Raw genomic sequence first — 15,053 nt, 5'->3', positions numbered from 1 at the left:
AAAAGAAAAATATTTTTATTGAAAGTATAATCATTTACAGTCTATTTGTTTAATTAAACTTATTTGAAGAAAGCAGGCAGTTTGAAAGATTAGTCCATGTCAAATCTTTTCTGAAATGTACGTAAAAGTATATTCTTTTTGACAAAACCCAAATAGATTTCCGTTTTTGTTTTCACAATTTGATACAAAAAATATAAAAGGTTAACTAATATTTAAAAGCATCACTATAACACTATAACCTCAGAATTTTCAGCACTGATGAGCATGGTGTGTCAGCCAGAAATGTAGAAATGGAGCCTTTTAGTAATTAACAGACCCCAAATATTGTATATACAGTGGACCCTTGTTATACACTGGGGTTTGGTTCTAAGATCCCCGTGGATAACAAAATCTGTGGATGCTCAAGTCCCATTAAATATAATGGCATAGCAAAATGGTATCCCTTATAAAAAATGGAAAATCAAGGTTTGATATTTGAAATTTATACTTTTTTTGAACATTTTCAAACCGTGGATCCTTGAATCCATGTATAAGAAATCTGTGTATAATAAGAAGGTCTGATTGTACTCGACTATAAATCGACCTCATATATTCATTGAGGACAGGTTTTGGAGAAAAATTATGGATTTTGATATAACCCATAGATAAGTCAAGGGTAAAACCAGCATGTATGTAAGGCATGTAACAAAGCCAGTCACTCTCAGCACTTGTGTCCTGATCAAGACTGACTCATAATGTGAACTACTGCCACTGCCTCATGTGTGGAAAAAACAAGAGGAGAAAAGCCAGATTTCCAGATGAAACATGGGGCAGAACAGTATAGTTTGTGATACAAGGGAAAATATTACCTCTTCTTTTTTTTCTTTTAGATTTTTATATTTCAAATTATCTTCTGTTATTTCATCCACAGTTTGGGGCCTCATTACCAAAGTATTCATGGCATCGTTGAGAAATGAATTAATATCATGTAAATGTGCTATTGAAAAGTAAATAAGAAACAAATTAATTAAACTTGTGTTTTAAAATCCACAATACTAATGAACTACTAGCAACCTCTGTAGCAGCCTTTCCCAACAATTGCCCTTTAGATACTCCCACCAGCTTTGAATAATGAACATGTTGACTGGGACTGATGTGAACTGTAGTCCAAGGTCCAAAACATAATGCAGAAATAATCCAGATTGAGACTGCTTTAACCTCCCTGGCTCAATGCTAGGGAATCCTGGGAACTGTAGTTTTGTGAGACATTTAGCCTTCTCTGTCAGAGAGCTCTGGTGCCACAATAAACTACAGTTCCCAGGATTGCCTAGCAGTGAGCCAGGGCAGTTAAAGTGGTCTCAAACTGGATTAATTATGTGGTGTGTTTTGGACCAGACGTTGGTTTGGTGAGTTTGGGTAATGTGGGTTGTACATTTAACAGATAGTATATGTCAGAGCTTTTGTTGTACATATTGCAACTAGGAAAATAAAAGCCTTCAAGGACTTGGGAAGAAGACAGCCTTGTCTGTGCCTTATTTCAGGTTGGTCAGTGCCTGGTTGCCAAATACTGCACACTGGGTTGTGCTTCTGCACTCTGCTATTTGTGCGCTGCTGTTGAGGTCAAACAGTTCAGACAGTGCTGGATGATGGAATGCTCTGAAGATGCCAGCCACAGATGCTGGCAAAACATCAGGTATAAACTCTTCCAGAACATGGCCACAACACTTTTAGAGGCACTTAGGATGGGGAAGGCTGCTCCATACACAGTGATCTCTTATACAGCAAGCAGTTTCTGGAAACAAACATCCATATAGAACAACCTATACAGTAACGATATTTATGCAGAAAATCATTAGAAGAGCCAAGGGCAAGGGCAAATGGGAAAAGGTCTTTCAGATTCTAGCTCTTTCACACCTTCCACATTCTGTAAAAAAAAAAATAGCATGCACTGAACTGATATAATCAAAGGGGTTATAACAAATGTTTCTGTAAAAGGTTGTTACTACACATAAAGTCCCAGTGGGATCCAACAATGGAATGAAGCCCCCAACAAATTTTCTGAAATTATATTCCATCCATCTGAAACAGGTCCTCTAATTTTAAAGAAACTCATGGATAATAAAGTTGGGTACTGTGCATAATTGACAAAAAAAGTGTGATGAATACACCCTACCAGTATGAATACATGTTTATAGTTGTGGACAGCACAATTTATACCAGCAGAGAGTAAAGCAGCAGCAGAAAGAAGAAAGTGTAGGAAAAGGAGAGAAAAAGTGATAGTGGTATCAATGGGAGAGGAAGGTTGCCAGTTCCATGTTTCCTATAGTTTGATTGCCTGACTTTTGGGAGCACCGCACAGGCTAGGCCAGTGGAACTAAGACTTTTTTACCCTTGGGACCCCTCTTTACATCTACATGTGGACATCACACACACATACCACTCAACATAGTACATGATTTTTTTTAAAAAAATGTTTATTTACTGTGCATATTTTCATTCATACATGAATGTATATTTATATTTTATCATTTTATAAGGCAATAACATCATTCAAATTGAAACAGTTTTATTTAATGTAAATAAATTCAATATTCAACTCAATGGATGTGTAAATTTTACACATAAAAGAGTTTAGGAAGAGAGGAGCAAGGAACAGCCTCCAAGTGTCATGCACCCCCTTGAGAAAGTCTCGTGCCTCCCCCCGCTCTTGGGTGTCCCACTCCACTGTTTGAGAACCACTGGGCTAGGCAGTGTAAGAGGCTGGTTTGGATAGTTGCCTATCCTTCTGTTGACATTACTGCCTCACTGCAAGTGCACCAGAAAGTGAAACCAATAATGCTAGTATAGTACCAAACAGGATCTTGGCCTGTTTACTGAAATCTCATAGTCTTGTACCACAAAAACTAAAACAACTTTCTAGATAAAGTAATAGATCTTCAGGGAGAGAGCAAAGATAAACTATTTATTACTATGTTCTACAGCTTAAAAACATTCTCCTTTGAACATTACCTTGTATGGACTTTCTTAGAGACATCACAAGAATATCATACAACTTCTGGATAAGATCATCGACCACAGATTTCACAGGGTTGCAGTTCACTATTATGCAATCTACTTTAACAGTGCTTCAAGAATTAAAACCACAAATTAATTATATTCCATATTCAATGTTCAAGATTAACTTTAAACTGCAAAACTTTGAAACATATTTCATTGTCCTGGTTGAGACACAGCAGTAACTCAGGGGTTGATGTTACAAACATAAGTGTGTGCAGGCCTCATCTTGTATATATATTTCTTCTTCCACTTCTCTTCTTTCACACATGAAAAGAGGAAGAACAAACTTCTGCTATTGCTTTTCAATGAAGTCCATTATTTCTGAACAGCATTTTGAAACTAACCACAAATAGAATAAACCAGAGTTCCCAATGTTGCATTATGCCAGGTGAGACTACAGTACTAGTCTATTTAGTGCACTGGGCTTCAAATGAGTCTATTTAGTGTACTTATGCTTAAACCAGAGTTTCCAATGCTGCATTATGGTTGGTGAGACTACTAGTCTATTTCGTGTACTGGGCTTCAAATGAGTCTCAGACAAGGAGACTTCTTTCTTTCCCATCACCTCCTTGTTATTGCTGTATACCTTCAAGTCATTTCCAACTTACTCCAGCCCTAAGGTGAACCTATCACAGGGTTTTCTTGGCAAAATTTGTTAAGAGAAGGGTTGCCTTTGCCTTCCTCTGAGACTGAAAGAATGTGACATGCCCAATGTCACTCAGTGGGTTTCCATGGCCAAGTAAGGATTTGAACCCTGATCTACAGAGTATAGTTGGCCCTCTGAATCCACTCATTTTTTATCCATGGATTCAAGTATCCATGGTTTGAAAATACACTTGTCCCTCCATATTCACTAGGGCTAGGGGCACAAGACCCCCCCCTGAACATGGAAAAACTGCAAATAACAAAAACACCATGTTTTACCTGAGAGGACGCCTCTCTAAGAATCTCTACGTCCTCTAGTGCAACTTTTAGTTACACTTGACCATAGAGTTGTATTGGAGAACCGAGATATTCCTAGAGAGAACATATTAATCAAATCCATGAATAATAAAATCTGCAAATATGGAGGGATGAGTGTATTCATAAAATACTGCATATACTCAACTATTAGTCAAGCTCATGTATAAGTCGAGGGCAGGTTTTGGGGCCAACATTATGGATTTTGCCATGACCCATGGATAAGTCAAGGGTAAAACTTGGAGGTTCCTTCAGTGTGCGTATGTGTGCGCACAGCAAAAGCGACTCTAACTGAAGCTTTTTGCTTCAGTATTTCAACTTTGGTTTCAGCCTTCACTCTCCAGACAGTGGTGGCCAGTGCGGGCGGGAAAGGGACTCTGATTGTTTGTTTAGCAGCAATCAATCACCAAGGACTCTTTCTGCTTGGCTCAAGAGAAAAAGAAACTCTTTCGCCACCACATGGAGAAATCAGAAAGAGCTCCTATTACATTACCATACTGATCCATAAATAAGTCGATCTGGGATTTTGGGGTAAATTTTTGGGCATATATTTTTAGCCTTATAGACAAGTATATACTGTATATACATTTCAAAAAGCAAACCTTGATTTTTCTATTTTATATAAGTGATACCATTTTATTATGCCATTGTATTTAATGGGACTTGAGCATCCATGGATTTTGGTATCCATTGGGGTTTTTGGAACCAAACCCCAGCAGATAACCAATAGCCCGCTGTAGTAGTCCAAGACTCAAACATCATATCACACTGGCTCTCCAAACACCTGCAACATTAATTTATTTTAAATTTGAGATCATCAGGGAGTCAATGTGCTGTATCAATGATCTGTAATAATGTTTGTTTTCTATTATCTATAGATGGATGGATAGATGGATGGATGGATGTACAGACAGACAGATAGACAGGCTATATATAACTAGACTGATAATATTACCCTTCGTGGTTATTTATGAAACCACACCATTACCATTGTACACAGTTAGAATTATATGAATATCTTTAAAGTGTTATGCTCTGGTTACAGAACTTGATTAGGACTGAGGAAACTCACATTCAATATCCCACCCAGCTATGAAGCTCACTAGGAGACATTTGAGACAAGCTCTCAGCCTAACCTTGTCACAATACTGTTGAAAAGAATAAAACTAAAGGATGGCTAAGTGCATGGTGCTGAACTCCATAGGTAAAAGGTCAAATATGGGGGAGAGATAATATTTCAATTTGGATCCAATGTAACATACCGTATATAAGTCGACCTCATGTATAAGTCAAGGGCAGATTTTGGGGGCAAAATCATCCCCACAACTTTCTCCAAGGCTGATGGCTTGCAAAAAGGGGGACAGAGACCTCCGATTTCCCTCCTCCCTTTTCTCCGTAGCTTTCCCAAGGATCACAGAGAAGTATTACTGAACTAACCCATATATACATCTACTTAGGATTCTGGAGGCCATTTTTGGGCTTAAAATGTTTGACATATAGATGAATATATATGGTAGATTCTGATTGAGAAAAATTTCCGGAAAAAAAAATCAAATTTGCTATCACAATTTGTATTGGCAGTAATCTACTACTCATTCATAATTCTTTACTTTACAGTACCTTGGAAGGCGTTCTACTTCTTTTCCTCTCACTTTTAAGGCTTTGAAATTTCTTTCCCAGTCCTGTTCACTGACAAGATGATTCTCCACCAGAGCTTCTATATCTACTTGTCCAATTATAACCCATTCCTTTGATACCACATTGATGTTTTGTTAGAAAGAAGGTAAACATATTTTTCATTAGATATTCAACAGATTCTCTTTGCTACATCCTCCTCTTTCAATGGAGGAGCAAACATTATGAACTAATTAGTAATGCATTTGTATCTGAACAATCTGGTTCCTGTCTAAACTTGTATCATAATAAACTGAAATCCTGTCTTGTCCAACTCAAATATGCTACAAAAACACAGGTACATCAGTAGCAGTAATGAAATAAATATGATTGCCATATGAAGTGCAACAAGCCTCTCAACATTAAGTTAAATGTTTTAACATCAGCACAAACTAATACAAGTGAATGTTAAACCAAATGTTTATGCACCTTAAATTGGTCTGCCACTTCTGCTAGTCTTCGGAACAAGTCCTCTGCTTTACTGAAAGTGGTGAGAAATCCACTTGCATTTCTTTCAGTCATAACAGAAAAAATTGACTCTTCATCTGTCTCACTCACACCCTTAAACTGGTTGGGAATTGAGATGAATCTCTTCATTTCTCTGTAATATCTTGCTCGTACTTCTTCGAAAGGAGGTTTAAACTGTAATCTCCCTTGTCTGAAAATAATTTTTAAAAAATACATCTTCAATTAATGTATTAAAATTTATGATTTTTTGAATCACATTCTCTGAAGCAGTATGATTGGAATTACTCCCTTAGGATATAAGTAAATTCATGCATCTTTCTTTACTATATTGGCTGGAAGAAATATCTTACTTGTAAGTTAAATCAATGTTTATTTCTGGCAGATTTTCATTGAGTGCCTCCAAACCCATTTGATACTGATGCTCCAGGGCTTTGTACAATTGATAGTTCCAGTGTTGTCTCCATGCTTTCATGTCATGTGAAAGGAAGCCCTACAATTGGACCATTAAAACATATGTAATGAATTATTTATTGTAAGTGCAATTCATCATAGGAACACACTTTAGGAAGACTCCCTGTAACTCAGCCTTCTGTGCGCAAGATTTTGGACACACTAGTTTTTCCAAAAAAGGTTCCAAAAACAGTTCCACATAAAGTGTGTTACAGCAGTCCACATGGTAAATATTTGTCATACTTAGTCATTTCCCCCCGAAAAGGCAGTCTGTAACAAAAGCTCTATAAGTTCATTTTTTACATATTTATCTAGTAACATCCTATGACATTTTACTAAAAGTTTAAGTAGCAAAAAAAATATACCTGTGTCTCAAGGCTGGAAAAACCCCCTCTGAGTTCTTGCAAGCCATCTTTCCACCGCTGCTGTTGCCGAAGCAGATCAACATTCATCAAGCCAACCACCTATTGAGAAAAATACAAAGAACATATAAAGGTTGTTGCCAACAAATTATAAATAACAAGTTTTTGTTTGTTTTGTCTTCAAGTCATTACCAATTTATGACAACCCTGAGACAAACATATCACAAAGCTTTTTGGCAAAATTTATTCAGAAGGGGGTTGCTTTTGTTGTTCTCTGAGGCTGAGAGCGTGTGTCTTGCCCAAGGTGACACAGCAGGTTTCCACAGCTAAGCAGGGATCCAAACCCTGGTGTCTTGTCCAGGATTCAAACCACTACACCATACTGGATTGGGCTGTTGGTTCGCGCCATAAATACCACATTCTTGAACACGCAGAGGAGCAATCCACAGATCACATGGATTGTTTCCCTTATGCCAGTTCCAGAGGCAGGAGTTCCAAGTTCTGTTTTAGTTTCAGCCAGTATAAAGTACTGTTATTATAGTAAGGAAACAACCCACATATTTTGATGATTGTTCCTCTGCACCATCCAGAGAATGATTGAAGAGCATTAAAGTCTGATAGTCAAACACACCTTTTCTGTAAAATTAGTGTGCCATTTCCTCAACTTTCTATTTTCTGTGGCAAGTCGTTCTGCTGCATTTTGGAGCTTCTTGATATATGCTTCTAGCTCTTTAGGATTGTCCCACGTTATCTGCCCCTCTGCTTTGGAATGCTGCCAAAGAGCAAAAATACATGGAAAAGTTACAAATGCTTAACTCTCTGGGGTTCATAAAAGAGAGTAGATCTCATGGAACCCATTAAAATATTATTATTAACTTTACATATACACCACCTTTCCCCCAAAACAAGGATTCAGGGTTCAAAATACAAACAAAAACATTTGCTTCTGAACTGACAGAAAGATGGATAAAAAATTAGGTTTGTACTACACTCATCCCTCCACATTTGCTGGGATTAGGGGCACAGGCCCCCCGTGAATGTGGAAAAAATGCAAATAACAAAAACACTATGTTTTTACCTGAGAGAACATGACCACGCATCTCTAGGTCCTCCAGTGCAGCTCTGTGGTCAACATCTGCCAGACACTGGCCGATAGAATTGCACTGGAGGAGCTACAAATGCCTAGTGGAGTGTTCTCTCTAGGAATCTCTAGGTCCTTCAGTGTGACCTTTGGTTAAAGTTGACCATAGAGTTGCATTGAAGGACCTAGATATCCCTAGAGAGAACGTATTAATAAAATCAGTGAATAATCAAATCCGCAAAAGTGAAAGCTGCAAATGTGAAGGAATGAGTGTAATTGTTTATTATACAAAGCGTCACCCTGATTTAATGCTAATTGTGCAATATGTGGCTCCTGTACCATAGATTAACTTCTTCAGAAATAATAACTATTCTACGAAATTTCAGTTAATTTTAACTAGAATGGTTTCCACCAGTTACCAGTTCTCCTGTCAAATAGGCCTGACACCACCAGTGCCACTGATCCTACAAGAATAGCAAGTCACTCTTCTTAACCCACTATCTGATCCTCCCAAGAGAACTTGGCCTACCCATACTCTGCTATGATTCCAATGCCACTGAATAGTGTTATAGAAAAAAAGCTGGGGAGGGGGAGATTAAATTGACATTATCATTTTCTCCAAATTGTCCCTTAAAATTTTAGCTGAACTAGACTTGTAACATTTCCTCCCATCCCTCACTACTCCAATTTATTTCTCAAAACAAAATGGAAATTAAACTGGCAAGCTATTTGTCACTGTAACATTCATGTCCTGAAACTGTAGTCAGACTCACTAGAGTTCAAGTTAAGAAGTTCACATAACAGAGACAGAGGATTATAAAGGAGAAAGGAAAGTTAAATAGTTTCTCCAAACACATTGTAAGCCACATCTTTTAAACACCGCAAAGAACAAGAGGGTTTTTAAACAAAAAACAAAAAAACAGAATATAGTGGTTTGGGGAAAATGCAATCTGGATTCTCAGAAACAGAAGAGTGTGTGAATAGTATATATTCTGGAAGAAAAATGCTACTTCAGAAAGATCAAAATCTTTAGGAAGTAGATAATATAACTATTTTTAAATAATTTGAAAACAATATATAAGAGGTTCCCCCCCCCCCTTTGTGTGCTTTTTTATTTCATGTTGTTTAAAACAGTGATATTGTACAATCTCAGGAAATGTTATTGATGAAGCAAGTAACTTATAAAATCTGTTTTTGGTTTTTGTTTGTTTGTTATTTTTAAAATATTTTAACAATTATTTAATTAAAATAAAATAAAAAAGATGTATCAAAATCAAGATAATAAAGGCAGAAATGTTCCAATTTAACTTCAAAAGTATTTTCCATTATTTATTTCCAATATTATTTACTTCTATTATTATTTCCATTATTTAAATACTATACTCCAACCAGACACCCTGTCACATCTTTATTTTCTGAAGTATCTTTCCCCCATATATTATGATAATAAAAAATCAAAAGTAAAGATCTTCGGCACAATTAGATACAAAAAGAACACACTTTACAAGAAGAACAAGTTCCACGTATGTGTGATTGCTAATGTAAATGCAAAGAAATTGTTCTAGCAACAGTGTATCCAGAACTGGCCGTGTATGATATCTTCAAATGGAAGTTTAAAACAATATGCTAAAGATTACTTCACTACCCTCTTATAGTGCTGCTATTCTATTTTTACTCTCTGGCTGCCTCCTGCTGCATCCTGGGGTTTGTAGTCTGAGGAGGCACTAGAGCTCTCTGGCTAAGAATTCTAAATGGCCCTACTCTGAACTGCAAATCCCAGAATACAAAGGAGGTAGTCAGAGCAGTAAAAGTGAAATAGCAGCACTATCACAGTGTGGTGCAGTAATCTCCTTTCACAGTCTTCCCTACAGAACAAGCAGGAGTAACCAAAAGGAGGCATGTCCTCCTCATCATGATTCATACACCAAAGGCAATAATTTTATCCCATGTTTCCAAAAGGACCATGTGATAGGGCTATAACCCATGGACAAAAACTTCTACAATGACATCCAATTCATCATTTTCAAGAGAGAAACAGCAAAGGAAATATATAAAACAATGAAAACCTTCAATCTTCTGGGAAATAAGAGTAATAAAATGCTGAAGCAATTTAAAAAAGGAATTACTTTAATTATCTGTTCAAACGCTAAAGCAGACTGTAGCATCATTGGCTTCTGACTCGGAATCATTTGCTGATCAATACTGTTATAAAAATGTGCGACCTATGAAAAGAAAATGGATAAGAAGACAATTATGCATAAACACCATGTTTAAATTTAAACATATTTTCATCTCGTTATTATTCTGCAGATTACTTAGCTTTTCAATTATACATCAAACAACTCAAAATGTAAGCCTGTTCAGAAGAATATAAACTATGTTTAGTTGAGCTTGCTCTTCAATAAATATTTATCTTAACTACAGCCCCAGTCTAATTATTAGAAAGAGAATACAGGTTAAATACTCCTTATCCAAAATACTTGGCACCAGAAATCTTCTCTATATTGGATTTTTTTTTTCATATTTCGGAATACCTGTATTTGGCAGTTGAAAATACAGGTTAAATTAAAAGAATGTGTGTTGGGGTGGGGGAAACCACCATAGGCTCACATGGAGCTCAGGTTGCAAGCTGTCCCCAGAAAACAAGGGGTTGCCTGGCTGGACCTCCTCAGAAAGTTTTTCCAGGGCTCACAGTGCCTGTTCTTTGCAGATGCAAAGCACAAGCAGGCCCAGCATAAGATGTGGCCTTCATTGCCTGGCACCAAAAGCACAAGAGGAATCCAGGCGAGCAGGCAGGCTACTCTGAGTGTCAGCACAGCTCCCTGCACTTCATTAACCACAAGTGAGTCACCAAGCAGCTTCTTCATTGACCCCCTTCTCCCTCACATGATCAACTCTCAACTTTCCTCTACTACAGGAGAAAGTGAAGAGAGAGATCCAAGTGGGGAGAAAACCCTCCCCACTGTTATGGACTTACTTTTGTGCTTGTTGCCCCTTTGCCCCAACACTGCTTGGTGAAGCTGGGGCTCTAGATGATGGCTTGTCCAGCCAATTTCTGGGCATCCATGCTGCTTGCTTTGGCCATCAACTACCACAAAGAAGAGCTACCCAGCCTTGGGACTGCTGCCAAGAACCTCTTGGCAAATGTTTTTTTTTTTTTTTATTTGGCACCGCACAGGCAAGGTGAAAGAGGAAGAGGAAGGATGGGGACATCAATCTTCTGAAAAGGAAAACGCCGGGAAGAAGGATGGAACAGCCCGATCTGTGCATCACAGGGGGAAAAAATTACCAAGAGTTTCTTGCAGGTGGCCAAGGCCAGATAGCATTTCATTGAGGTGGTAGTGGCTGAAGCAAGTGGTACAGATGCCCTCAAATCTGTCAGACAAGCCATCACAAAGAGACAGGAAGATCTATGAAATGGCAGGTGTGGATTTGCACCAAGCACCATGCTTGGATTCCCACCATTTCATAGATTCAATGTCTGTTATACAATTTAATGAATATTTTTGTACATTTCAAATCTGTTCCCACCTTCCAAGAGTGGGATCAATTCCCTAGATATATTCCCATATGATATATTGTAACAAATAATATTAAACCACCCTCAAAACATTTGCTAGTTGGTTGTTATATAAGAACTTAAATAAATCAATGTGAATGAAATAGATATTAAAAATAAATTTATCATAAACTGCATTATCAAAAGAATGCATAATCACATTGTGGAATTCATCTATCATTTTGACAGCATTCAGTATAATCTTGTTCTTGTTCAAGATATCATACCTGTTTGAGAATCACTGCTTGTTTGCAGAACTTTTGTGCCGTGTTTGTAGCTTGCTGTATTTTGGCAGGAATAACAAAGCCAAGGGCAGAGAGCTGACGCACTTCTCTCAGAAGGGTCACCAAGCGATCTGAATAATGTATTTTTAATGCTCCATCAGAATGATCAAGTTCCATAACAGGACTGCTGGCCTGTATACTAAACCAGAACACATAAATTACTAGCCTTTTTTCTTTTCAATAGCTGTATTTTCTAAACATACATTATAAATATAAAGGATTTAGAACCACTTGAATTAAGCTCTGAAAGATGGATTCCTTCCATTTTCAATCATAAAAATAATATGTACTTATAATGAGAGGTTGATACCTACCATAGATGATTATTCTAGGAAGGCTGAAGGAGCCATTCACAACCATTGGGATAGTCCCCCATGCCAACTAATCAAGACAGGAGACCAACATTCCAAGCTGTTTATTCCATTGCCTGCTTCCTCTCTCCCCTGCAGTTTTATTAGATAGCCTTCCATGCGACCAACTTTGAAAATCACTGAGGGGCAAAGCAGATGGGCCAAATGGTATGGCCTCCAGCCACAGTTGGCCTGGGCCCACAGCCACCACACAGCCTGCTCTTAAAGAGGGCCACCGCTGCAGTCCCAAACGGGTCTCCAGCAAGAGCAGCTTTTTGCCATTCCTCAGCACGGCTTCCAGTTGCTTCATGGGCATGCATCATCTAAATGCCATGCCCCCAAAGCATCCAGAAGCAGTTTTATTTGGCTTGTCTGCTTCAAGCCCCAGATAAAGAAATACTGTAGCAGAAAATGGGCAGATAGTATTTTTCAAAAACTTAGCCATGGGTGGGGCTGGGATTGTTCCTTCAGCCTTCCTAGAATGATCATTCACAGTACATATCAGCCTCTTATTCTTAGAAAAGCTGAAGGAACAATCCACAACCACTGGGATATACCCTAGCTGAATCCTTCATGGCAGGAGTGGCTGCTTGTTTACTGAACTATTTCCTTGAAAGCAATTCACCTGAAGGCTGCCTGTCCTGATTTAAATTTGCCCATTTTATAATGTCTGATAAACGTTTATGTCTCTTTCCATCTTGCTACCTTACACACTTTTCTCCAATTAAATTGTTACTCTGAATGCTGTTTTAGTCACCATTAAATTTTGTTGAATGAGCCTACACTGGGTGCTCAACAATAGCTCCTTTTCATTATGGAGAAAAGTGACCAGTGGGGTGCCACAGAGTTCTGTTCTGGGCCCAGTGCTATTCAACATTTTTATCAATGACTTGGATGACAGAATTGGGGGCATACTTATCAAATTTGCAGATGACACCAAATTAGGAGGAGTAACTAATACCCCAGAGGACAGGATCAAAATTCAAAATGACCTGAATAGACTAGAAAGCTGCGCCAAAGCTATCAAAATGAACTTCAACAGGGAGAAATGTAAGGTACTGCACTTAGGGAGGAAAAATGCAACACAGAGATATAGGATTGGGGACACCTGGCTGAACGAAACTATACGTGAAAGGGACCTAGGAGTCCAAGTAGAGCACAAGTTGAACATGAGTCAATAGTGCGATGCAGCAGCTAAAAAGGCCAATGCAATTTTAGGTTGCATCAATAAAAGGGAAGTACTTCAAGAGAAGTAATAATGCCACTCTATTCTGCTTTGGTCAGGCCCCACCTGGAATACTGTATCCAGTTCTGAGCACAATTCAAAAAGGATGTTGAGAAACTGGAGCGTGTCCAAAGGAGGCCGAATAAAATGGTGAAGGGTCTGGAAACCATGTCCTACGAGGAACAACTTAGGGAGCTGGGGATATTTATCCTGGAGAAGCCCTGTTTAAATATTTGAAGGGATGTCATATTGAGGAGAGAGCAAGCTTGTTTTCTGCTGCTTCAGAGACTAGCACCTGGAACAATGGATGCAAGCTACAGGAAAAGAGATTCCACCTCAACATTAGGAGGAACTTCCTGACAGTAAGGGCTGTTAGACAGTGGAACGCACTCTCTTGGAGTGTAGTGGAGTCTCCTTCCTTGGAGGTCTTTAAACAGGCTGGATGGCCACCTGTCTGGGATGCTTTGATTGAGAATTCCGGCATGAAAGGGGGTTGGACTGGATGGCTCTCTTCACTTCTGCCCATCCCTTCTGCCTGGAATCCTCCAAGTGAAGATGGTGACCAGAAGGCATGACTGTGCTTGAATCCATCGATTCTCACTCTGAAGAGTTTACACTGGTTTGTTTGTGCCTTTATTTTTTCTCTGTTTTTATCCTTTTAAATCCTTTTGACCTTTCCCTAAGTAATTACTTTAGATTGTATCACTGCAGCTTTTGAATCTGAGCACTAATGAGGAGATTGTCCCTTTGTATTGTTCTCACTTGACATTAAGAAAATTTTCTTTAAGACAGACTTTGGTGCCTGTTCAGAGGTATGTGTCTCAACATCCAAGTGAATGACAGAAACCATTTTATTGATATTTTATTGCTATGAAGCCTGCAGACTTACAACTAATTGAGTGATAGGGTGTAGCGCTCTTTGCCTTACCCATGTGAGCTGGGATTTTTTTCTTTAGGAAATCTCCTGCAGATACCATAATCTATTAGCTAATATTCTATATCTAATTAGTTTTAGTTAAAGTTATGTTTTAGCATGATAAGAGAGAGACAGAGAGAGTAATTCTTGACTAGCCAACAGGGAAAGAGAAGAAAAACTGAAGGGAAGAGAGAAAAGGGAAAAGGAATGAATGCCTTGGAATTCTAGTCACCTTCCTTGGTCAGATGGCATAAAGGAATATCCCAATCTTTGTGGACTGCTCCTTCAGCCCCCCTGAGGATGTGCAAACAGAACTGACCCAGCCCTTTTCACATCTAACTTTTCCTCCTCCTCTCATGGCTTGGGAAAATGAAGAAAATGACTCACAACCACAAACATGAATGTCTTATTTTTCTACAGGCTGTGTTGCCTCTTCCTTTTTTGCAGTGCTGGAAAATGTGAAATGATGCTCAGTCACATACACCTATTCCATAAAACATAGCAAATGCAACAGTCCAATCCTTTCACCTTTGGTTTGACTCACAAGAATGGCATAAGTAATATGTCATCCTTCTTTTGGGGCATTATCCCATATCGCTGCAGCTGAAGAGAACTTTGATAATAATCTCCAGTAGAAGCAGGCAGGTGGGCAGCTACAAAATGAATCATGTGGAAAATGTTTTTACCA

At 38.4% G+C, this 15,053-nt stretch overlaps 1 protein-coding gene across 4 annotated transcripts in view; it reads right to left on the bottom strand.

Annotated features, from left to right (window-relative positions):
• Nucleotides 1-15,053, bottom strand: part of DYNC2H1 (dynein cytoplasmic 2 heavy chain 1) — a 248,851-nt gene that overhangs the window by 218,083 nt on the left and 15,715 nt on the right. For 3 of the 4 annotated variants that reach the window (XM_042458285.1, XM_042458287.1, XM_042458286.1), the window contains exons 12-20: nucleotides 11,818-12,013; nucleotides 10,158-10,253; nucleotides 7,582-7,722; nucleotides 6,954-7,052; nucleotides 6,489-6,628; nucleotides 6,100-6,328; nucleotides 5,617-5,744; nucleotides 2,989-3,104; nucleotides 849-976 (exon numbers count right to left, since the gene is read on the bottom strand). In XM_042458285.1, coding sequence (XP_042314219.1) covers nucleotides 849-976; nucleotides 2,989-3,104; nucleotides 5,617-5,744; nucleotides 6,100-6,328; nucleotides 6,489-6,628; nucleotides 6,954-7,052; nucleotides 7,582-7,722; nucleotides 10,158-10,253; nucleotides 11,818-12,013 — 1,273 coding nt within the window. The remainder of the gene's footprint in view (nucleotides 1-848; nucleotides 977-2,988; nucleotides 3,105-5,616; nucleotides 5,745-6,099; nucleotides 6,329-6,488; nucleotides 6,629-6,953; nucleotides 7,053-7,581; nucleotides 7,723-10,157; nucleotides 10,254-11,817; nucleotides 12,014-15,053) is intronic. The other variant, XM_042458288.1, reaches the window with a different exon arrangement.

The sequence above is a fragment of the Sceloporus undulatus genome, chromosome 3, assembly GCF_019175285.1.
Source record: "Sceloporus undulatus isolate JIND9_A2432 ecotype Alabama chromosome 3, SceUnd_v1.1, whole genome shotgun sequence".
NCBI classification, from domain to species: Eukaryota; Metazoa; Chordata; class Lepidosauria; order Squamata; family Phrynosomatidae; genus Sceloporus; species Sceloporus undulatus.
This window is presented reverse-complemented; position numbering and strand designations above follow the sequence as displayed.